Raw genomic sequence first — 21459 nt, 5'->3', positions numbered from 1 at the left:
GCGTGAAAAACCTGCTTCACAATTTCACAACATTAGAGCTAGGCCATTTGGATAAGTCACAAGAACCCAAAATATTTGACCCATGAAGCACAACAGCAAGTCGGTGGTCAGCATAGGGTTTGCATATGAAGTCAATAACATAACAATTCCAGTGGCCCAGTAAACAGCCAGGACAGAGACCAGCATTTTGTCTCCGAAGACACCCAAAACCATGTTGCAATTCAGCAGAGAATGGTGGTTGTCTTTTGTCCAAATGTAAATTACATTAAAAAAAATAATTTTCATGATATAGATGTCACTGGCAAGCCCTGCCCATCCCTGGTTGCCTGCGAGAAGCTGGTGGTGAGCCTTCTTCTCAGACTATTCCTCCTTTGTTTGGTAGTACAGAACTTGAGAATTACTGAAAATAGAGACATGTTGTCGAAGCTTTTCGTCTTGCACTCATCAGTTCAATTCGCAACATTAACCAATGTAAGGGAAAACAACAACTTACACAGCATGCGAAGAGAGTGCCGATTGGTTGGCAAGTGGACTCTGATTGGTAGAGACATTGCCATGGAGAATGCACCAGTTTACGGTGACTGACAGTTAACTGCCAAGCTTTTTTGAAATTTAAGCCATGCAGCTTGACTCTGATTGGTTAAGGCATTGCCCTGAGGAATGAACCAGCGAATGACTATCACTTATTTTGTTCAGCTGAAACAGGCGCAGTGTGTGTACATAATAAAAGCAAAATACTGTGGATGCTGGAAATCTGAAATAAAAGAAATGCTGGAAATATTCAGCAAGTCTGGCAGCATCTGTGGAGAGAGAAGCAGAGTTAACGTTTCAGGTCAGTGACTCTTCTACAGAACTGGCAAATATTAGAAATGTGAAAGGTTTTAAGCAAGTAAAGCAGGGGTGGGGCAAGAGTTAACCAAAGAGGTGTTGATAGGACAAGGTCACAGAGAATAACCGACCAGAAGGTCAAGGAGCAAAGGCAAACAATATGTTAATAGTGTGTTGAAAGACAAAGCATTAGTACAGATAGGGTGTTAATGGACTAATGCTTTGTCTTTCAACACACCGTTTACATACCGTTTGCCTTTGCTCCATGACCTTCTGGTCTGTTATTCTCTGTGACCTTTGGTTATCTCTTGCCCCATCCCTTGCTTTACTTACTTAAAACCTTTCACATTTCTAATATCTGCCAGTTCTGAAGAAGGATCACTGACCTGAAACGTTAACTCTGCTTCTCTCCACAAATGCTGCCAGACCTGAATATTTCTAGCATTTCTTGTTTTTATTTCAGTGTGTGTACATGTTCTTTCTGTCTGCAAAGAACAAGGCCCTGTGTATTAATATAAAAGCAAAATACTGCGGATGCTGGAAATCTGAAATAAAAACAAGAAATGCTGGAACAACTCAGCAGGTCTGGCAGCATCTGTGAAAAGAGAAACAGTTAACGTTGTGTATTAATATATGTAGCTTCCAGTCCGCGCACATGCACCACAATGTGAGCCCTACTGACAATCTTAAATTGGTTATCAATGTAATTCTTAATACACTGCGGATTATTTAGCAAATGTTGTCCAATCACGGAATCACACCTAATGTTGGACACTGTTTTGTGTTTTGCAAGCATGGGCTGGTTGGGTGCGGTCTGTACCTTGCCCGTTGTGAACAGCGGAAGAGACATGTTGTTTTATACGATCCGCTAGTTTTTGAAACGTACAGCCTATATACCTAGCATCACACTGGCATTGAAATTCATATATCACATTATTCATTTGTGTGATAGGCAGGAGGTCTTTTTGGCTTGACGGCAGCATCCTGTTAGTGGCAAACACCACACGTGTTGCTGCTGCACAGTAGCAGCGTGAAACAGCTAGCTTTACCTGTTGCTCACATTTTGGGATACATTACCCTTCCAAGGTAATCTGAGGTAGACTGGGCACTTTTCAGGGCCGAAAATGACGGCCTTAGGCCCATTCATAAGTTTGCGCGATATACAGCGAGAAATGATCTGATCAGGGTAGCCATTGTCACACAGGATCAGCACTCTCTTCTCATGCAGTATAAGTTGTTGTTTTCCCTTACATTGGTTATTCTTGCGTATTGTCCTGATGAGTGCAAGACGAAAAGCTTTGATAACACGTCTCTAATTTCAGCTTTTCCTCCTTTAAAGACTTTTCATCCCCAAACAACAAAGACACACGGCTTGGACTGTGAATTAATCCAAGGCACCATCTGTGTTATTCCACAGTCCAACAGATGGATAATTCTAGCAGAAGGGCATTATTAACTGCACCACTGCACACTTTGGGGAGCAGGGGTGGAATGTGGGTCTCTGACAAGTCTCTCCAATGAGTGGCAATGTTGCTCGCACTGCACTTGGAATTTATGGGAGGGGAATATACACTTTCAAAAAGAAAAACCATCTAAATGCTGAGTTGGCACTTGTGCAAAACTGTCTTATTTGGCAGGTAATAAATACCTGGTTTCATTATCACAAGAGATGTTGTCAAAAAAGGATTTGGTTTTGTCGTAATAACATTTCGGCCCTGATATGTCCTCCTCATCAGCGTTTCCTTCACTGTTTTGCGTTTCAATCCCAGAGTCACCTTTATCTTCACCATTTACAGCCTTCTCCGTTTTATCAGGCTGTTTGTCATCTATCAAGGGACAAAAAGAACCCTAAGGTTTATTGATAAATTAAGAGCACAAACACAATGTAAATCATTAAAATGCTATAAAAAATTGATTTGCACATCAAGTGACAAACAAGCATTTCTACAATGCCTTTCACAACCTCAGGATTTCCCAAAGTGCTTTAAAGCCAATGAAGTGCTTTTTGAAGTGTAGTCACTGCTGTAATGTTGGAAAACACAGCAAAGAGTAATGTGATAGATAAGACTATCTTTTTCTAGTGATGTTGGTTGAGAGATAAATATTGGTCAGGACAATGGGAATAGTTCCCCTGCTCCTCTTCAAAATAGTGCTAGGGGATCTTTTACATCCACCTGAGAGCACATACAGGACCTGGATTGACATTTCACCTGACAGACTGAGTGAAGGAAATTGATGAGCTTTCCCAATTGAGAAAGACATACATGTGTATCTGTGGTACTCTGTCTCTTAAATGCAGTAGTTAAAACACAGGAGACCCTATTTGTTGAACCAGGTTTGTTGGACTAAATACAAGGCTTTAGAAAACAGATCTATACATCAACGGGATAAGTGGTTAAAATGTGGAATTCAAAGCTACAAAGCCCATAAATACTTTTAAAAATGGGAATAACTGCTCGCAATAGAAGAATGTTAAAAGGGTTTGGTTACCGAGCAGAAGAGTGGGATTAGATTAAGTGAGATTCGACTAAGTGAGATATTAAAGGGTTTGGGTAGTGAGCAGGAGAGTGGGAGGAGACTGGGTGGTTCACACAGGAATCAACAACAGCACTGACCTGATGGAACAAATGGCTAGTTTGTATGTTGGATCATTCTATAATTCCAAGTGCTTTGTTACTGCTCACATATCAGCATTTTCACTGGTTCCAGGACTCATATTACAACATTGAAATCCCCAAATAACAAATCACACGACACTTGGTAAATGTGGAAAAGCACAGGATGATGCACTACATCAAAACACGTAACTCTCAAATTGATCCCCAAAGACAACTTGTCCAGGCCTGTTTGGATAAACGGCCTACACCCAGAATATTTATCTACTATAGGCCATAGCTCAGTAGCCAACATTCTTACCTTAGAATCAGAAGGTTATGGATTCAAGATCCACTCCAGAGACTTCAGCACACAATCTCAGGTGAAACTTCAGTGCAGCAATGAGGGCTGCACTGTCAGGAGGTGCCATCTTTCGGATGAGACGTTAAACCAAGACCCTGTCTGCCTACTTGAGTGCGTACTATTCAGTTCTCCTCGATCTCTGAGCCAATATCTATCCCTCAACAACATCAGTAAAACAGATTATCTGATCATTTATCTCATTGCTGTTTGTGTGATCTTGCTCAGTGCAAATGGGCTGCCACATTTTCTACATTACAACAATGACTATGCTTCATTAGATTTAAAATTTTTTTGGGGGTGCCTGCGGTCATGAAAGGCGATGTAGAAATGGGAGTCTTTTTCTCGAGATGCTGGCTTGTCTTGCGCATTTTTTGGCTATTTATACAATTCTGTGTCCTCTAAAAGCAATTATTCTTGATTGTCTCTTTTCCAAGTCTCTCTGTCCTGATTACATTGCCTCGAACTGTACAAGGGTATTGTGTGCTATTTAATTAATAGCTTCCAGATTTGAGCCAGTGAGCAAGAAAGGGGAGGAATGAGATGAGACTCACTTTCATAACTGCACTTTACATCTCACAAACATCTCAAAACACTTGACATATGACTGTGTGGGTTCTTGCTGTGCACAAAATCTGTTCGCTTATGCAAGTCACCACACTTCAAAGAAAAACAAACAGTAAATGTGTTTTACATGGTGTAGATTGAGGGAGGAATAGAATTAGTGTCACAGCATCTTTAACGTCTACCTGAAATAACACAACAGGCAGGCGACAGCCTCATTAAAACATCACATCTGAAGGACAAAATGGAACTGTCCTTCAGTACTGCTCTGGAGTGTCAATGCATGTTACATACTCAGGTCCTGGCATTCGCCTTGAACCCACAGCCTTTTGATTCCAAATCAGGAATGCTACCAACTGAGCCAAGCAGGCACTGCAAAACTCAGCTCCCTTACCTCAGTGAGAAGAGTTCTGTCAGCTCTTATACAGTTGCTTAAAGCAAGGGCTTCATTTTGTTATGTTCCATGGGTTAAATCATAGAATTATACAGCAGTGGCCCACATATCTATGCTAGCTCTGAGAAAGCTGTCGAATTAGACTCACTACCCTGCTCTTTCCCCATAGCCCTGTAAACTTTTCCTTTTCAAGTATATATTGAGTTTCTGACTGGAAGAATCTGTTTCCACCACCCTTTCAACCAATACACCCCAACGCCCTTCCAGGTTATGCCTTCACTACCCAAAATCAAGGCAAGTTTTACAGGCCTAATTCGAAGACTCATCTCAATATTGCAGTCAACTATAGCAAGAAACCATGACCCCAGGTCATTTGATCCGGAGAGGGAAAAGAGATTGCGTGAGATTAAGACAAAGTGCAACAGAATTAAAAACGTGCAGGTCCTGAAGGGAAAGCAACATAGCTGTGCTCTCTAAACTCCAATGTTTCACTGTGTTGGCCACCTGGTCTGGTTTTCCCACCGGGCTTATATGTGGAAGCCACAGCGTAAGAAAGCGTCCTCTGACGAAAGGCTTGCTACCCGATTGGGTCGGGTTGCACTTCTGGGTCCGGCATTCGGGCCGGATTGGACACACTCTATCACCACCTCAGGTAAGTGACTCTAATGCTCATTTACTTTGTGGACTTTAAAGGTGGTTTATTACAGTTATTTTAAGCTTGTGCAGGTAAGGAACAAAGTGAAAAACTTAAGGTAGGTTAACTGATGGTCAGGTCAGGGCGGGCGTGGGGAAAAATGGAAGGACTCGGGCCAGATCGGGCTCGGGGTCCTGTCTGGTACGGGTCAGGTCTCATTCGCAAACGCGAGCAGGCCTTAACCTCTGATGTCACCTTAACAGCAACAGATACATGCAGTAAATTCAAGTGCCAGGAAATGCTCGCCTGCCCCTAGTTGCGAAAGATACGACACAGAAACTGTAGCCTCAATAAACAGCAAGAACCAGGAAAAGAAAAACTGTTACCTTTCAATTTCAGCTTATTGTGGAACTCTCTATCAATTTCCTCTTTGTTAAACTGTGCATTCGCACTCTCAAAGTCAAAGTCTTTTTCGAACTTCATCGGACCATCTCTTCTTACAGTGAATCTGCCCCTTCCTCGGCTCCCACCACGCCCTCGCCTGACAGCCTGGCCTCCTGCTAACAACAGAGAGAACATCAATGCATCAGGGAGCCTGTTCGGAACAGGAAACAGCAGCAAGATGGTCAGCATCACAACAGGTAGCAGCCACATTACAGAATGAAAATATGGACGCTTTGGAAGATACTTGCAACATCCCACTATCTCAGCTATAGTGCATTCCATTTACAGGCAACCATTAGATAAAAGGAATAAACAAACCAAGTCAACGTGTACCTGCGGATGGACATGCTAATCAAGAGGACATCTTTTCTTCCCCCCCTTCCACCAAACCCCTTTATAGCAGGTTGAAATCAGTCACATCAACACAAAACTGAAACTATTACTAAGATTAAACTGCAACCTTGAAGCCCAGATGATCCACAAGGCTCACTTTGTCCACCAACAGGCAAACTGTAAATCAGTCAAATCAGGACTGTCTGCACAGAAACTGTTAACTGTGAACAAGAGGAATTTCGACTATGCTCTCAAATACACTTTCAGGGTTTAAGCGATATGAATATTTTTTCTTGCAGAGGTGCAGCTTTATGCACCTGTACCAAATAAGGTCTGTTTTCAGCAAGGCCACTCACTCAGTGACACGAACAAGGGAAACCTATGTGAAGGGTGATGACTGAAATTAATGGGAGGAAAAAAGCCAGCTTCCTGATTATTGTACAGTGACTCCTGCTGGAAGTGCCCACTTGTCAGTATTGGATGGGGTCATGATGGGGCTTGGCCACGAACCATGACAAGACCGGACACCCATACACCAGTATCAGACGCCTGACTAATCATTTTCCTGTTAGACACCCAGGAAGGGAAAGGAGATACTTAAAATAAAATCCACTTGTTTTTATTTTGAAAGGTTGCCGAAGGAAATACTTTCAGAAACAACAATCACAGTGAACTTAAGGAAAAATAACCTTCATAAGGCAAAGAAAAAAAAGACACAAGGCATGACAACAAAAATGATTCAGAGGTTTTTGAAATGCCTCATCCAAGAAGTTAGCATTTAAGTTTATGACTCCCCCTCCCCTTTGGCAATGTATTCAAATTAAAACAGGAAAAACACCAAGCACCAGTGTTTTTTTTTTACTAAAATTGAAACCACTCCTTTCTTGCGCAAGCAACTAAATGCTACATTTGGACAAGTGATCAAGAGCCACAAGGCCAACAACAACTATAAACCATCCTGCAGTTCCAATGTTACTAAGACTGGAACAGTCTATCTGCCAGTTTATGAGTAATCGCAACCAGTTGATATTTTTCCTAACCCAATCATTGCTTGTTTTTGTTCTCCAAATGCATCTGGTTCTTGGCACCGCACTGCGCCTCTTGCTTATCCCATCAACTAGTCCATCATCACCACGAATATCTTCTTCAAAAGATTGATTTCCAGTCAGTTTTGTTTCGTTTAATGACAACTAAATCTATGCAACACATATTTTTATGCAAATCTAATCTTTAAAAAAACACATTTAACAAAAACCACCATTTCGTAATCATTCTGGGCTCAAAAGAGATTCAGACTGTGTTGGAAATGAAACAGATCAAGGAAAAACGGAATTGCATTTGAACTCGCAGGGTTACAGGGAAATGGCAGAGGTGGTGAGTCGCTGTTGCAGAAAGCCAGTACGGACACAATGGGCCGAATGGCCTCCTTCTGTGCTTTAACCATTCTGTGACTCTATGGCATGTGGAAGTGATTGTGACTGGCCAAACTCCAAGCAGGATTAATGGCACTAACTCATCTGCTGGTCAGCTAGCATTAAAAGTGTCGATTCCTGAGTAATCATCTACGTTTAACAAACATTAATGAGAAACAGTTTCATAACATAAAATTGTTGGCTACTCACAAAGCTCCCAACTGAAATAGTTGGAGTGAGAATCCTTCAACTAGAAAACCTTCCAACTCTCTCCACTCCTTTAAAAACTTCTGCAAGTTCCATCTCTTCAGTCAAGATTTAGGTCACCATCTCTCCTGAACTTTCCTTTAGGAAGGAACACAGGAACAGGAGTAGGCCGTTCGAGCCTGCTCCACCATTCGATAAGATCATGACTGATCTGACTGTGGTCTGAACTTCACTTTGCTCTCTGCACCCCCATAACCCTCGACTCCCTGTATATCTAATTCAGTCTTGAACAAATTCAATAACCCAGCCTCCACTGTTTTCTGGGGAAGAGAATTCCACAGACTAACGACCCTCAGAGAAAAAAATTCTCATCTCTTAAATGGGAGACCTCTTATTTTTAAACTGTGCCCCAAGTTCTAGTCTGCCCCACAAGAGGAAACATCTTCCCAGTATCCACCCGATCAAGTCACCTCAGGATCTTATATGTTTCAATCAGATCACTTCGCATTCTTCTAAACTCCAATGGGTAAAGGACCTACCAGCTGAACCTTTTTTTCATAAGATAAATCCTTCCTCCCTGGAATGTGTTGAGTGAACCTTCTCTGAACTGTCTCTAATACAATTATATCCTTTCTTGATTAAATGTTTTCCAGATACCCATACCTGCAATCCCGTATTTTAAAAAAACGTTGAAGGCATTACTTAAATAGAAGTTGCCACTAGATTCAAAATCTCCCTCAATGGGAGACTCCCTCAATGGGACGCATTAACATTTTCAGGTGACACAGGTTCTGAACCTGACAGTCAATATTTCCATCTGTGGAACACTTGACCTGGAATGCCAGGATGTACAAAGTGCAGCATAGCACTGACACAAGATCTTAGTGTTACAGTACATTGTCACTAAATATCCCTCAATTAAAGGCTCCCCCACCCCCAGGAAGTTGAGCCCAGGTACCACGGTATTGCCATTCCCATCTCTATTGGTCTCCTCAACTGCAACCAGGCTGACCACCACACGTAGAAAAACTTTCCCAGCCATCAATTAGATGCACAGAGCAAAAGAAAAATGGTTTCATTTGGATGGTAAGTAAATCACGTACCTGATGGCCTCCTGTTTGGTTCCCGGCTTTCATTCTTAAAGTGATCATTCTCTGGCCGTAGACCTTTCTGTGATTCAAAAACTAATTTAAAAAAAAACAAAGTGCAATAAATAATGCTATGCCAATGTTAGTTTTCAATTCTTTCTTGGAACCAACATTTCAGTACTGAAGCAATCAAGTTGTTACGACCAGGTGAGAAAGGCATCTAAGGGTCCCTCTCAGGCTTCACCTGGTCTTACCGTAACAGGGTTTAATTTTTAAAACACCGTGTTTTAGCTCCCCCTTGGTGAATCCTTGTTCACCGCTTTCCCATTATAAGGCAAAGAAACCAGCACAAACAGGCTTTCTTACATTTAAAGAAGGTAGGTTGAAATTTATTAAACTTGAACTTAAACTCTCATTCCGTTGACGCCTATGGATACATGACGCGCCCACGCAAGCATGCATATGCGATACACATATGTAAATAGAGACAGAAAAGAGCAAAAGAAAAATAAAGTGGAAATGTTTAAGACAATAAGCTGAAGAGTTTTTGTTACGGTTCTACAAGCTCACTGTCGAGTCCTTGATTGTAGGTAGATCTTACTTTTCATTGGGGCCCAGTAATCATCTTAAACCTTGTTCACTGTAGGAGACTTTTCTTTCTTGGGGTTCATGTGTCTTCAGTGGATTCAGAGGCTTGTGAGAAAGAGATGGGAGCAGACAGGAGAGATCTTCTCAGTCCAGGAGCAAACAGTCTTTGCCCACAAACTCTCTGTGGCTAGTTCAAAAAACTCTGCAACAGCTAGTTAGTTATGTGACCAGCTGGTCCAACCAGTCCTGGCCCCTGTGGATTGCATCACCCCAGGAGGCCCTGGAATGTGCTTCCCCACCCCCTCACTGTCCAGTGATCGCCATCCATTGTGGGTTGAATGCGTCAGGGAATGGTCCTTTGTCTACACAAGCACCATCTGCTTGTGTGCAAATGTTTTTTTTCCAGCTACGGTTGATCTGTTCAATAAGTCATTTCCTCGCTCCAGCAACAGTAAAAAAAAAATCAATCTTCATACAACCATACCGATGTGCCTCATTCTTGCCAGGTGGGTGCCTGCATGACACCTCCACACCCAGCGGAACAACATGCGATTTAAGAAAAGCACATTTCATTAAAATGGTTGAGAGAAAATGCAAGACACAGAAGAAAAAAACATGCATTTTTCTCATTCATAAATCCTAAAACTTATTACAGCCCGTCTTTTCTTAGTGCCAGTGCTGCTTTTATTGGCCCTTTTTTGGCATCCCAATAAACATACGGTCGTTTGGGGAAGTTTTTCTTCCGTTTGCCCATTTCCACGGCTGCCTAGGGTCTTTGAGATGGTTAAGTTTAATTAGTCCAGAGTTGGAATTTTTTCTCAAGAGACAGTAGTGGGTGGGTCTATCCTGAACTCTCCTTCAGTGCTTTGCTGAGTCATGCAAAGACTGTTGACTTTAGGGGGATGGGTGGTTCCCTTTTTTCTGACTGCAGGGGAAGGATTCTTTTCTAATCTCCCCTTTGTCCTCTGGGACACTCCTGCCTACAGGTATTTGTGCAGACTCTACTAGACTACTCGACTAGATGAGGCATCACCCTGTTTCTCTGCACCCACCCCCACTCCCCCAGAGGGTCTTTCTTTGTCTCTGCAGGTTCCTGTAAATGCTGTTAGCAAGTATGGTGGGGTGCTTCTGGTGTCTGCAATTACATAGGAAGAGGTGGGTTCTAACTTTTCACATTTTACGAGGTTGGGTAGGGGTTTTTAGCCGGGATTCCTTCCGAACTTCCTTTAACCTGTCCTCTTGGTCGCTTTTTTCCCTTCCCTTTCTAACCTTTTGCCAGCCTTGTGCCCACCTGGCCTTTTTTGTTCTCGGCAGGGGTCCCTTGCAGTTCACCAGCCCTCTGCTGGTGGATCCTCCTAACACCGGTACAGGACTTAGGGGTGCAGGTTTCACTGTAGGTTGGGGTTTCCCTTCAACCTGGCACATGTGGCAACTCCTGCAATACTTCACCACATCTTTGTGGAGTTTTGGCCAGTCAAACTACTGTCTTATGTGGTCTTTGGTTTACCGATATGTACAGCCACTGTAGTCTCGTGGGCCCCTTCTTAGTATTTCTCGCCGGTACCTTTGCGGCACCACTAACTGGTGAACTACTGTCCACTCCTTGCCCTCAGGTCTGGGAGGAGAATTCCATCTCATCAGTACCTCATTGTTTAAATAGTAGCAGTCAGGGACTCCATCTGCTTCACTTTCAGACTGGGCAGCCTGTGCTAACTCTCACAATACTGGGTCAGCTCACTGAGCCTCAGCGAGGGAAAATCCATTTAATTCATTCCTTGGGTCTCCTAACTTTCCAAAGAAAGTCTGAGACAGACAGACCTGGTCATCTGCCTGTAGTGCCAATTCAGTCTCCTCGGAAGGGAGCTGGTTTGATCATGGCCTGATCCATTACATTCAGGGAAACAGCAGGGGTCCGTCTCCTGCCACAGCCCTGTCTCTGACCTCCTGCAGTCTCTCTTTCACTACTAGGGGGGTACCACCTTCAACCCCACCAGATCATTACCTAGGAGCAGGTCAACCCCATTCACCAGCGAACTAGGGACAATCCCTATGGTCACTGGTCCCGAAACTAGGTCGCACGCCAAGTGCATCTGGTGTACAGGTACAGGCATACACTGCCCTCCAATTGCATTCACCACCATTCTGGTGTTCACTGCACTCTGTGGGGGAAAGGTCAGGCCTTTTCCCACTGAAAGGGATCCAGTGGCCTGTCTCCCTCAGAATTACTATGGGCTTGCTTGCCCCACTCAGAGTATGGGGTTACTTTCCCTTCAAACACAAAGCCCTGATAACCTTCAGGAATCCTACTGAATTTTCCTGCACTTGCAGTCGTGAGCTTCCTGGGTCTCACTCTTACTGCAGTTAAAGCCACAGCTTGTTTTGCTGTGCTTTTCATCAGGATCCCTTCCTCACTGAGATGTGCCCTGATTAACCCTACCGAATTTCCCTTTAGCTTCCAGCAGTCAGCTTTTAACTGCCCTGCTTTATTACAATGGAAGCACACCGGTCTCCGGGTCTTACTCTTACTGCTCACAGCACCTTCCCTTTTGGCTAGAGGAGGGCCCCCCGTGTCTCCTGCTTTTCTTTCTCTCCCAGGACTGCTTTGGTTCCTATCACCTTCTCAGCCTTTGTCCTTTTCGGATTTGTGAGGGTGATTAGGAAAGGTTCTCCCCGGGAAACCGGCTTATAAATTAAAGCAAACTCATCGGCCAGAATGGCCGCTTGCCGGGCTCTCTGGACCCACTACTCCTCTACATGGGTCTTTATGGAGAGCGGGAGAGAGTGTTTAAATTCCTCTAACAAAATTACTTGCCTGAGATTCTCATTGCTGAGCTGCACTTTAAGAGCCCTCAGTCACTGGTCAAAAGCCAGCTGCTTACTTCTTTCAAACTACAGTAAGTTTGATTAGCTTGCTTCTTGAGGGTTCCATATTTCGGAGATAGGCTCTGGGAACTAATTCATATGCCCAGAGGATAGCATTTTTTGTCAGTTCATAATTTGATGAACTCTCATCTGGCAACAGGAATAAACCTCATGGGCTTTTCCGGTTAGCTTGCTTTGTAATGAGAGACCAGGTCTCAGCTGGCCATTGTAGCTGCCTTTTCAGTTTCTCAAAGGACACAAAAGATTCTTCCACATCTTCCTCATTGAATTTTGGAATTAGTTGAGCTAGTTTTAACAATTCTGCACCCAGCGCTGAATTACGCTCCACCATATTGGCTATGCTTTCACTGGGGTTACTCTGTCACCCCAGCTCTCTCTCTTTGGATTCTTTCTGGAATATTCTTTCACTCTCCCTCCCCTGCCTTTCATTTTCTTCATGTTCCATCTGGAAGGCTCTTTGTTTCTCCCTGTCCTCTAATTCAAGTTTTTTCTGTTCCAATTGTAGCTTTGCGAGCAATACCCTATCAGGATCTACTCTAACCCCATTTCTGATTCTTTAGATTCAAGGGAAATAATGGTTGGCCACTAGCCTTAAGAGTTCAGACTTCCTAGCCTTGCCAAGTACAGTGATCCCACACTGCTCAGCCATTTTCCTCAACTCCTCCATAGACAGTGCTTTTAAGTTATCCCAAGTTACTTCACCCTGGCTTGGGGAGCTACTAGCTTCAGTTGTAGACATGTTAGTATTCAAGCACACGCAACCACAAGAAAACCTATATTGAAATCTTGCTCTTTTTTGACTGGGAACAATTTGGCTTCCCACTTCCAATTTCTCTCGTTTGTGGGTCAATTCCGGATGCTAGTACCCAAATTTCTGTTACGACCAGGTGAGAAAGGCATCTAAGGGTCCCTCTCAGGCTTCACCTGGTCTTACCGTAACAGGGTTTAATTTTTAAAACACCGTGTTTTAGCTCCCCGTTGGTGAATCCTTGTCCACCGCTTTCCCATTATAAGGCAAAGAAACCAGCACAAACAGGTTCTCTAAGGTTTAAAGAAGAAAGGTTGAAATTTATTAAACTTGAACTTAAACTCTAATTCTGCTGATGCCTACGGACACACGACGTGCCCACGCTAGCATGCATATGCAATACACACATGCAAATAGAGACAGAAAAAAGAAAAATAAAGTGGAAAAGTTTGAGGCAATATCTGAAGAGTTATTGTTACGGTTCTTTGAGCTCACTGTAGAGTCCTTGATTGTAGGTAGATCTTACTTTTCATTGGGGCCCAGTATTCTTCTTAAACCTTGTTCACTGTAGGAGACTTTTCTCTCTTGGGGTTCATGTGTCTTCAGTGGATTCAGAGACTTGTGAGAAAGAGACGGCAGCAGACAGGAGAGGTCTTCTCAGTCCAGGAGCAAACAGTCTTTGCCCACAAACTCTGTGGCTAATTCAAAACACCCTGGAACAGCCAGTTAGTCATGTGACCAGCTGGTCCAACCAGTCCTGGCCCCTGTGGATTGCATCACCCAGCCAGCCCTGGAATGCACTTCCCTGTCCCCTCACTGACCAGTGATCGACATCCATTGTGGGTTGAATGAGTCAGGAAATGGTCCTTTGTCTACACAAGCACCGTTTGTTAGTGTGCAAATATTTTCTTCCAGCCATGGCTGATCTGTTTAACAAGTAATTTCCTCACTCCAGCAACAGTAAAAAAAATCAATGTTCATATGACCAAACCAATGTGCCTCATTCTTGGCAGTGGGGGCCTGTATGACAAAGTATTGATATTTCAAAACCCCAAACAAAAAAGGTTACAGCAATAAAACTGGAGGAAAAACCCTCAAAAATGGTAGAACAGACAACATTGGAAATTGCAGGTCGATGTTAGATCAAGAGCAATCAAATTTATATGGCTTTGGACACCAGATATAAATTAATTTGTTGGTTAATTACTAGACAAAAATCACAAGGAAGTCTATATACTCACAAGTAGCATACTCATCAGCAACTGCAAACTTTTACCCAGGCAAGTTCTTAACAGAGCACCAAATAACTATTGAAATAGCTCCATATTTATATATCAGTTTCTAAGCAACTCCAGATGGCTTTCTCTGAGCCTATCAAATCAGAAACTATTGTGTGATCCTTCTACATCAGTGGATGGCAATATTGCATCACATATACTTCATTGTCACTGGAACATAAAGGCCCTCATTCTTTATCCATAGAAGCCATGATAATCTTTCACCAATTGTAAAAGAGACTTTCCAAGAATGTCAGTAACTTAATGACATGCCATCTCCAAACTGGGCCAAAATTGCTCTTGGCATGTCTTCTTAAATTGCCTAATTAAAACACATATATGTAGTTGACCGAGGACTGTGACTCAGTACAGACCCTCCCGAGTCGCTGAAGATCTATTGGTGGCCAGAAACAAAAGAACGCAACTTTCAGACATGTGCACAAGTGTATGCATTTATTAAGTGAACACTGCTGGTGATCAGTAAATTCACACTGCTCTACTAATGGGATGCATTTCACACCAGTTAAAGCCTTGCATGACTATTACCGTTGGTAGTGCTATAATTTAGCAGGATACCAGATTTATGTGCATCTCCAATCAGGTAACCACACCAGCAAATACTCAAGTGCAAGTGAAAATTGTAAGAAGTCGGTTTGGTTCAGACTGCAATTATGAATTGAACATGAATTCAATTCTTACCTTTTCTTGCATCATGAGAATCCACTGGCTTGTGGTGGTGAACTGATGGCAGAGATCTGGCTAGCACTGGACTCCTCCTGCCTACAGGGACTTGAGATGTATTGGTCTGCACTGCTTGTTCCAGAGTCGGACTTTTCCTCAAGGAATCCAGTTTCGGACTTGATCGGCCTGAAAAAGAATGCACCAAACACCAACATTAAATATATCCAGACGCACATACAGACTTCAAACATCTGTAGCTAAATGGATAATGGCTAACCAGAGACTTAGTATGCAAGGTTCCAAGTTGATGACTTCCAAAAAAGAGTTTCTGTTTCATCCATCTTCGAGGCTTCTCCCCCCTGCCCACAGACAGCCTGAGAGGTGGGCAGACAGCTTCTCAGGCCTCTGCCAATGCCTCTCTAACTGGTGAGTAAGAGACATATTAATTGTCCACAGTGGCTCGTGCAGATTATCACTCCCTCTGCTCAAGAAGCCCCTATTCTGCCATTCCCTTTGCTGATAGCATCCAATATAAACCACGACTCTCATAAGAGCATGGTTAACAAAAAGGAATGGTGAGGGAAAGGACAAGAAAATCTAGAGGTACACTTCAACGGTATTTGTCACCTCCCAAAATTACAGTGTGGGCTCAGCTCAGTTGGTTGCACTTTTAAGATGGTTGTGAGACTACAGACGAGTGGTGTTGAAGGAGAATAGTGTGGCCAACCATGATAGAGATTGCAGACAGGTTGAGAATGATCAGGAGGGGTTTTTCAGGGTCACAGTCGCATAGGATGTCATTTGTTGCCTTCAGCACCGTTACAGTGCTGTGGCAGTGGTGGAAACCGGAGTTGAGAGGTTCCAACATGGAGTTGTGGGAAAGAACACGTTTAAGGACTTGAGAGTAAAAGGAGGTTGGAGATGGGATGATAGTTTGTAAGAACAGATGGTTCAAAGAGTGGATGAAGGTGGCAGATTTGAAAGGGGGAGGGGGTACAGAAGAATTGCAAATTTCTCATTTCTTTTCAGAAGTGCCAACCTAATTAAGAAACCCCTCGAAAGCTGAGGACTAGTGAAATAAAGATAAAGAATGGCATTCTTCACTTGAGTGTAGACCACAGTATAGCAAGTGTGAAGTCTGGAGTACTGCCTCAATTGAACGTCATAACTGCTTCCAGGAAGTTGGCATTTCCATGGCCTCCTCTAGTCAACAAAACCAAACATCTCCCCACTCCCCTACCCAAGTTTTAAACCTCATCTCTTCCATCGCCTCTGAGCTCATCTTGTTCATGAGACCCACCTCCTGCGCCACCTCAGCACTGCACTGTTGTATGAGTAATACAATCTACACACAAATCCTGCAATAGACATACTTAGGTAAGTACACTGGAACAATACACAAGGCTCATTTTGTCTAAATTTCTGAAGTCCCATCCTCCAGCTGATCTGCTGAGCTAACTGCCTAAATCAGAAGCTGGTGAAGTTTAACTCACATTGAAAATAAACCAATCGCATAGACAACTGCTATAATGCAGACTCAACTCTATATGGAAGCTCAAAGGACAATCCATCTCAACCACCTGCAATAAATGAACTTTGTTTTATTTTTGAAAAATGGTTATGGATGGTTCCTGGAATGCGTCAGTTGATAAGTGCACTGGTTTGAGATTTACTCATGTTTTACAAATCTAGAAGCTCCCAGATTTGATTCTCTGTCTGCACTGGGTTAGCTAATTTCAGTCAGGACATTGCAGTTGGCCTTGGGGCCTTTAGGCTAGGCAGCAGTGGGGGAAAAAAATCAAAGCAGGATTCTCATTTTTAATTTCAATCCACTGATCCCAGTAATAAAGTATGGTCACACGATGAGGAGAAGATCAGACTTGGCTCCAATGCCCCTCAGGAACGAAGTGCATGACACCGACTGCTTTGTTATGCACAAGAAAGACAACCAATTGGGCAAGGTAATCAAGAATGCGCAATGCCCTTGAAACCCCAGCTTGTTAAAAGGTACAAGGTTGAAAAACAAGGTTCACTGTCAAATTGCACTGGTCTACGTAGGTTCCGATGCATTTTCATAATATATTGCTCATTTCAGACACTGCAAAGAAGACTGCACATACTGTTACAAATATATGCCAAATGTTTATAGGTTCTTCCTCCCTCGACTTAAATGGATACTTCAATTGCATAATTTTACATTCAAGTTTAAAAAATTTTTTAATATGTTAAAGATTTTACCCTGAAAAGCTAACTGCAATTTCAATGAGCCAGTATCAGGTTTGACGGTCGAACTCAGTGAGCTGGTCTGTGTAAGTGACGCGAAGCTGGTTTTGTTGCTGTTGAAAGATGACGAGGGACCTCCTGTTCATGTTCAGTAACAAAAACAAGGGGAAGAATTCAAAAAAGGATAAAAGATTATAAAGATCCTTGCATCACTGGCACATCAGAATCCATCAACACAGACAGTTAAAGCCAAAACACATCCCACAAGACAGAAGCTTTTTTTTTACATATTATTTGCTGAATGATGCAAGTTATGTTTACAAATGTCACATTAAGATTCAAGGAACATTAATCCTCAACTGTAAAACACGAAACAATAAACACCATCATGCTCAGTTTGAATCACTGAACTGAAATATCCCCCACACAATATGAAGATTACAAGTAGGGAGAAACATAACCATGATCTGGTTAAGAGATTTAACAATTGTCAAATTATCTCAAACCAAATTCTATTCCTCCCTGGACATCATAAAGAGAAACAAAAACTCTTCAATCTACTACATTCATCTACATTAAATCTACAGACTTCTCAAAGGGTTGGGAGTCAGCTGGGCCAACATACGGCATGCAAAGGCTGCTTTTATTTCTAAATGATTATGTAAGTTAGGGTGTCTCAATTTCTTCAATACCTTGCCAGATACTATGGAAATTCAGGAGGAACTCTGATGGCAGGGAGCACTTCAATTCAGAGGAGGTGCACCAAAAAGCAAATCCTGCTTACCATAAAAACTACTTGAAGAAAGTTTTATCATCCTTCTTGAGATGGCTTTGAAGAAAGCTGCATAATCTTTTTTATTTTTACTCTATTTTAGAGATACAGCACTGAAACAGGCCCTTCGGCCCACCGAGTCTGTGCCGACCAGCCACCACCCATTTATACTAACCCTGCAGTAATCCCATAATCCCTACCACCTACCTACACTAGGAGCAATTTACAATGGCCAATTTGCCTATCAACCTGCAAGTCTTTGGCTGTGGGAGGAAACCGGAGCACCCGGCGAAAACCCACGCAGACACAGGGAGAACTTGCAAACTCCGCACAGGCAGTACCCAGAATTGAACCCGGGTCCCTGGAGCTGTGAGGCTGCGGTGCTAACCACTGCGCCACTGTGCCGCTGTAAACACAAAGTCATTTTGGCCCTGCTCAGCACAGAATCAATTCCATTGGTCATCTGCAAAGGGAAAATGGCAACTTCTGGAGCGAACTGATCTTCAAATATAGTTGGGCAGGAATTGGAGGTCAAAGACAGCCCCATCCTCATTCAACAAAGCTATCAAGGAATGTCAACTAGTCTCTTGCCTATGGAAATCACTGCTCAAAGCGATGGCGAGAGATTGCTATGGTTGATACCCGTGGAGTAGCTCAAATTTAGGATTCGGACAGCCTCATTAGTCTGCACAAGTGGGCAACAAGCCACACAGACCAAATCATCCCAGCTTTAAATTTGCAAGTTAGCTAATTTCAGCCAGAACACCAAGTAAAAAATGTTCCTAATGGCTTGGGGAAGGCGAGTAAGAAGCTCAGCCAGGTGCTTCTGCTATGACCACAATCCAGGTTGACATCTGTAAACAGGTAAGAAATGGATTGGGTTTGGCTGTGATGCCCTCAATGATAAAGCAGCCAGATACCATTCAACATCAATACAAACAAACAATGACCACCCGGGTGAGGTTATTGAGAGTTACCGCTTCTGTGGAGCAGTAAAGTAAGAAAAAGGGAAACAAAATTCTTAAGTTTAATACTGTCATGGAAGTGTAGTTTTTGTTTCTCCTCAGTTTTAAAATTAAAGGGGGCTGTGTGCCTTTAAGACAGAGAGACACTTTTGGGTTCCCAGGGCAGTGTGTCAGCAGCAAGCCTGTTTCCTAGGCAACAGCAGGAGAGAGGGCCACCTGCTGTAATGTATCAGTTAACTGTGTGTAAAGACCGGCTAAAACCAGTCTGATCTGGAGACGGGTGAAGCATGCTTCCTGAAGGAAGGATGCCTCTCTCCTAGCTGAAAATCTACACTGAACTACTGGCTGTGTATTGCCCAAGAAGGGAAAAAACCCTGGAAAAGAACATTTGCATTGTTGGAGTGAATTTTCTAACAAAAGACTGCCATTTTAAAAATACAAATAGACCTGTTGCTATACTCCTTGTTGAAAGAAATGTGTGACACCTGCTGCAACCGAAGTGCTTTGAACGCCTATCCATTAAAGACTGTCGAATTCGCCTGGAGACTTCGAGTGGCATCTGACTGTTCGGCTCTGGGACTCCTCACCAAACTGGGAACGTAACCCACAAAGACTTACAACCCAGTGATTAATTTATTTCTAAGAAATAACTATTATTGAAATCGGTTAACTGTTGGTTTTTGAATGGATGTGTGTGTTAGAAAATAAGTTATAAGATCTTCAGACATAGATTTATCTCAATATTGTTTAAGATTTAGTTCATAAATAGTTATTTATTTTTATTTATTTATTTAGAGAGACAGCACTGGCCCACCGAGTCTGTGCCGACCAACAACCACCCATTTATACTAATCCTACATTAATCCCATATTCCCTACTACATCCCCACCATTCTCCTACCACTGACCTATACTAGGGGCAATTTATAATAGCCAATTTACCTATCAACCTGCAAGTCTTTGGCTGTGGGAGGAAACCGGAGCACCCGGCGGAAACCCACGCAGTCACAGGGAGAACTTGCAAACTCCGCACAGGCAGTACCCAGAACTGAAACCGGGTCGCTGGAGCTGTGAGGCTGCGGTGTTAACCGTTGCTCCACTGTGCCGCCCTTTTGAAAGTTATGATTAATTTGTTGTTGTTTAAAGATACCTGGTTTGGTCGGTTTTATTCTGGGGGGTTAATAAAGTATTTAATTTGGCTAATTTCCAGTAGGTGGGAAAACTTTAATAACTTGCTATGACCTGTGGAGTAATGGGACTGAATTACATACGAACATATGAATTAGGAGCAGGATTAGGCCACTCGGCCCTTCGAGCCTGCTCTGCCACTCAATAAGTTCATGGCTGAACTGATTACTCCAAATTTCCACCTACCCCCTTGCTTATCAAGAATCTATCTACCTCTTCCTTAAAAATATTGACACAGTGTATTGCTCCTGCCTCAGTCATAATACATGCAGGTATTTCAAAATGGACACAGTTTTACATAAGACTAATGGCATTACCCTGACCATCAGTACTGAAGGTGAAAGACCCAAGAACAACAAATTCGAAACTCTCCAGTTGCCATGATATTTATCCTCCAGAATTGGAGTTATGTCTGTGCAAGTTTCCACCAATTCCTACATCTAGGTTTTAAATCTAGCTCTACGTATATTGGCTTTGCTTCAATTCCAATCTGTTGGTGTAACTAGTGGATTGTCACAAGGATCGATGCTGCAATCTCAGCTATTTACAATCTATAATAATGACTTAGATAAAAAACCAAGAGTATTATATCTAAGTTTGCTGATGAAACAAAACTAAGTGGGAATATAAGCTGTGAGGAGCACACAGGGACTACAAAGAGATATATCCAGGTTAAGTGAATGGGCTACAGGTGACAGATGAAGTATAATATGGGAAGTGTGAGATTATTCACTTTCGTAATAAGCACAGAAAAGCAGAATTTTTTTTTTTTTAAAGATGAGAAATTCTAAAAGCTGCTCAACTAGAGGAGGAAGCGGAGGAGGAGCTGCTCAACTAGAGGAGGAAGCGGAGGAGGAGCTGCTCAACTAGAGGAGGAAGCGGAGGAGGAGCTGCTCAACTAGAGGAGGAAGCGGAGGAGGAGCTGCTCAACTAGAGGAGGAAGCGGAGGAGGAGCTGCTCAACTAGAGGAGGAAGCGGAGGAGGAGCTGCTCAACTAGAGGAGGAAGCGGAGGAGGAGCTGCTCAACTAGAGGAGGAAGCGGAGGAGGAGCTGCTCAACTAGAGGAGGAAGCGGAGGAGGAGCTGCTCAACTAGAGGAGGAAGCGGAGGAGGAGCTGCTCAACTAGAGGAGGAAGCGGAAGAGGAGCTGCTCAACTCGAGGAGGAGCTGCTCAACTCGAGGAGGAGGAGGAGCTGCTCAACTCGAGGAGGAGGAGGAGCTGCTCAACTCGAGGAGGAGGAAGAGGAGGAGTGAGGAGTTGATCAACTAGAGGAGGA

General features: G+C 43.1%; 1 protein-coding gene across 2 annotated transcripts in view; it reads right to left on the bottom strand.

Moving 5' to 3' along the window:
• Positions 1–21459, bottom strand: part of LOC137378692 (protein LSM14 homolog A-like) — a 102435-nt gene that overhangs the window by 18941 nt on the left and 62035 nt on the right. The window contains exons 4-8 of one of the 2 annotated variants that reach the window (XM_068049034.1): positions 17275–17397; positions 15055–15222; positions 8875–8955; positions 5762–5935; positions 2477–2654 (exon numbers count right to left, since the gene is read on the bottom strand). In XM_068049034.1, coding sequence (XP_067905135.1) covers positions 2477–2654; positions 5762–5935; positions 8875–8955; positions 15055–15222; positions 17275–17397 — 724 coding nt within the window. The remainder of the gene's footprint in view (positions 1–2476; positions 2655–5761; positions 5936–8874; positions 8956–15054; positions 15223–17274; positions 17398–21459) is intronic. The other variant, XM_068049035.1, reaches the window with a different exon arrangement.

The sequence above is a fragment of the Heterodontus francisci genome, chromosome 17, assembly GCF_036365525.1.
Source record: "Heterodontus francisci isolate sHetFra1 chromosome 17, sHetFra1.hap1, whole genome shotgun sequence".
In the NCBI taxonomy this organism is placed as follows: domain Eukaryota; kingdom Metazoa; phylum Chordata; class Chondrichthyes; order Heterodontiformes; family Heterodontidae; genus Heterodontus; species Heterodontus francisci.
The sequence above is the reverse complement of the archived record's forward strand: the minus strand, read 5'-3'. Positions and strand labels throughout refer to the sequence as shown.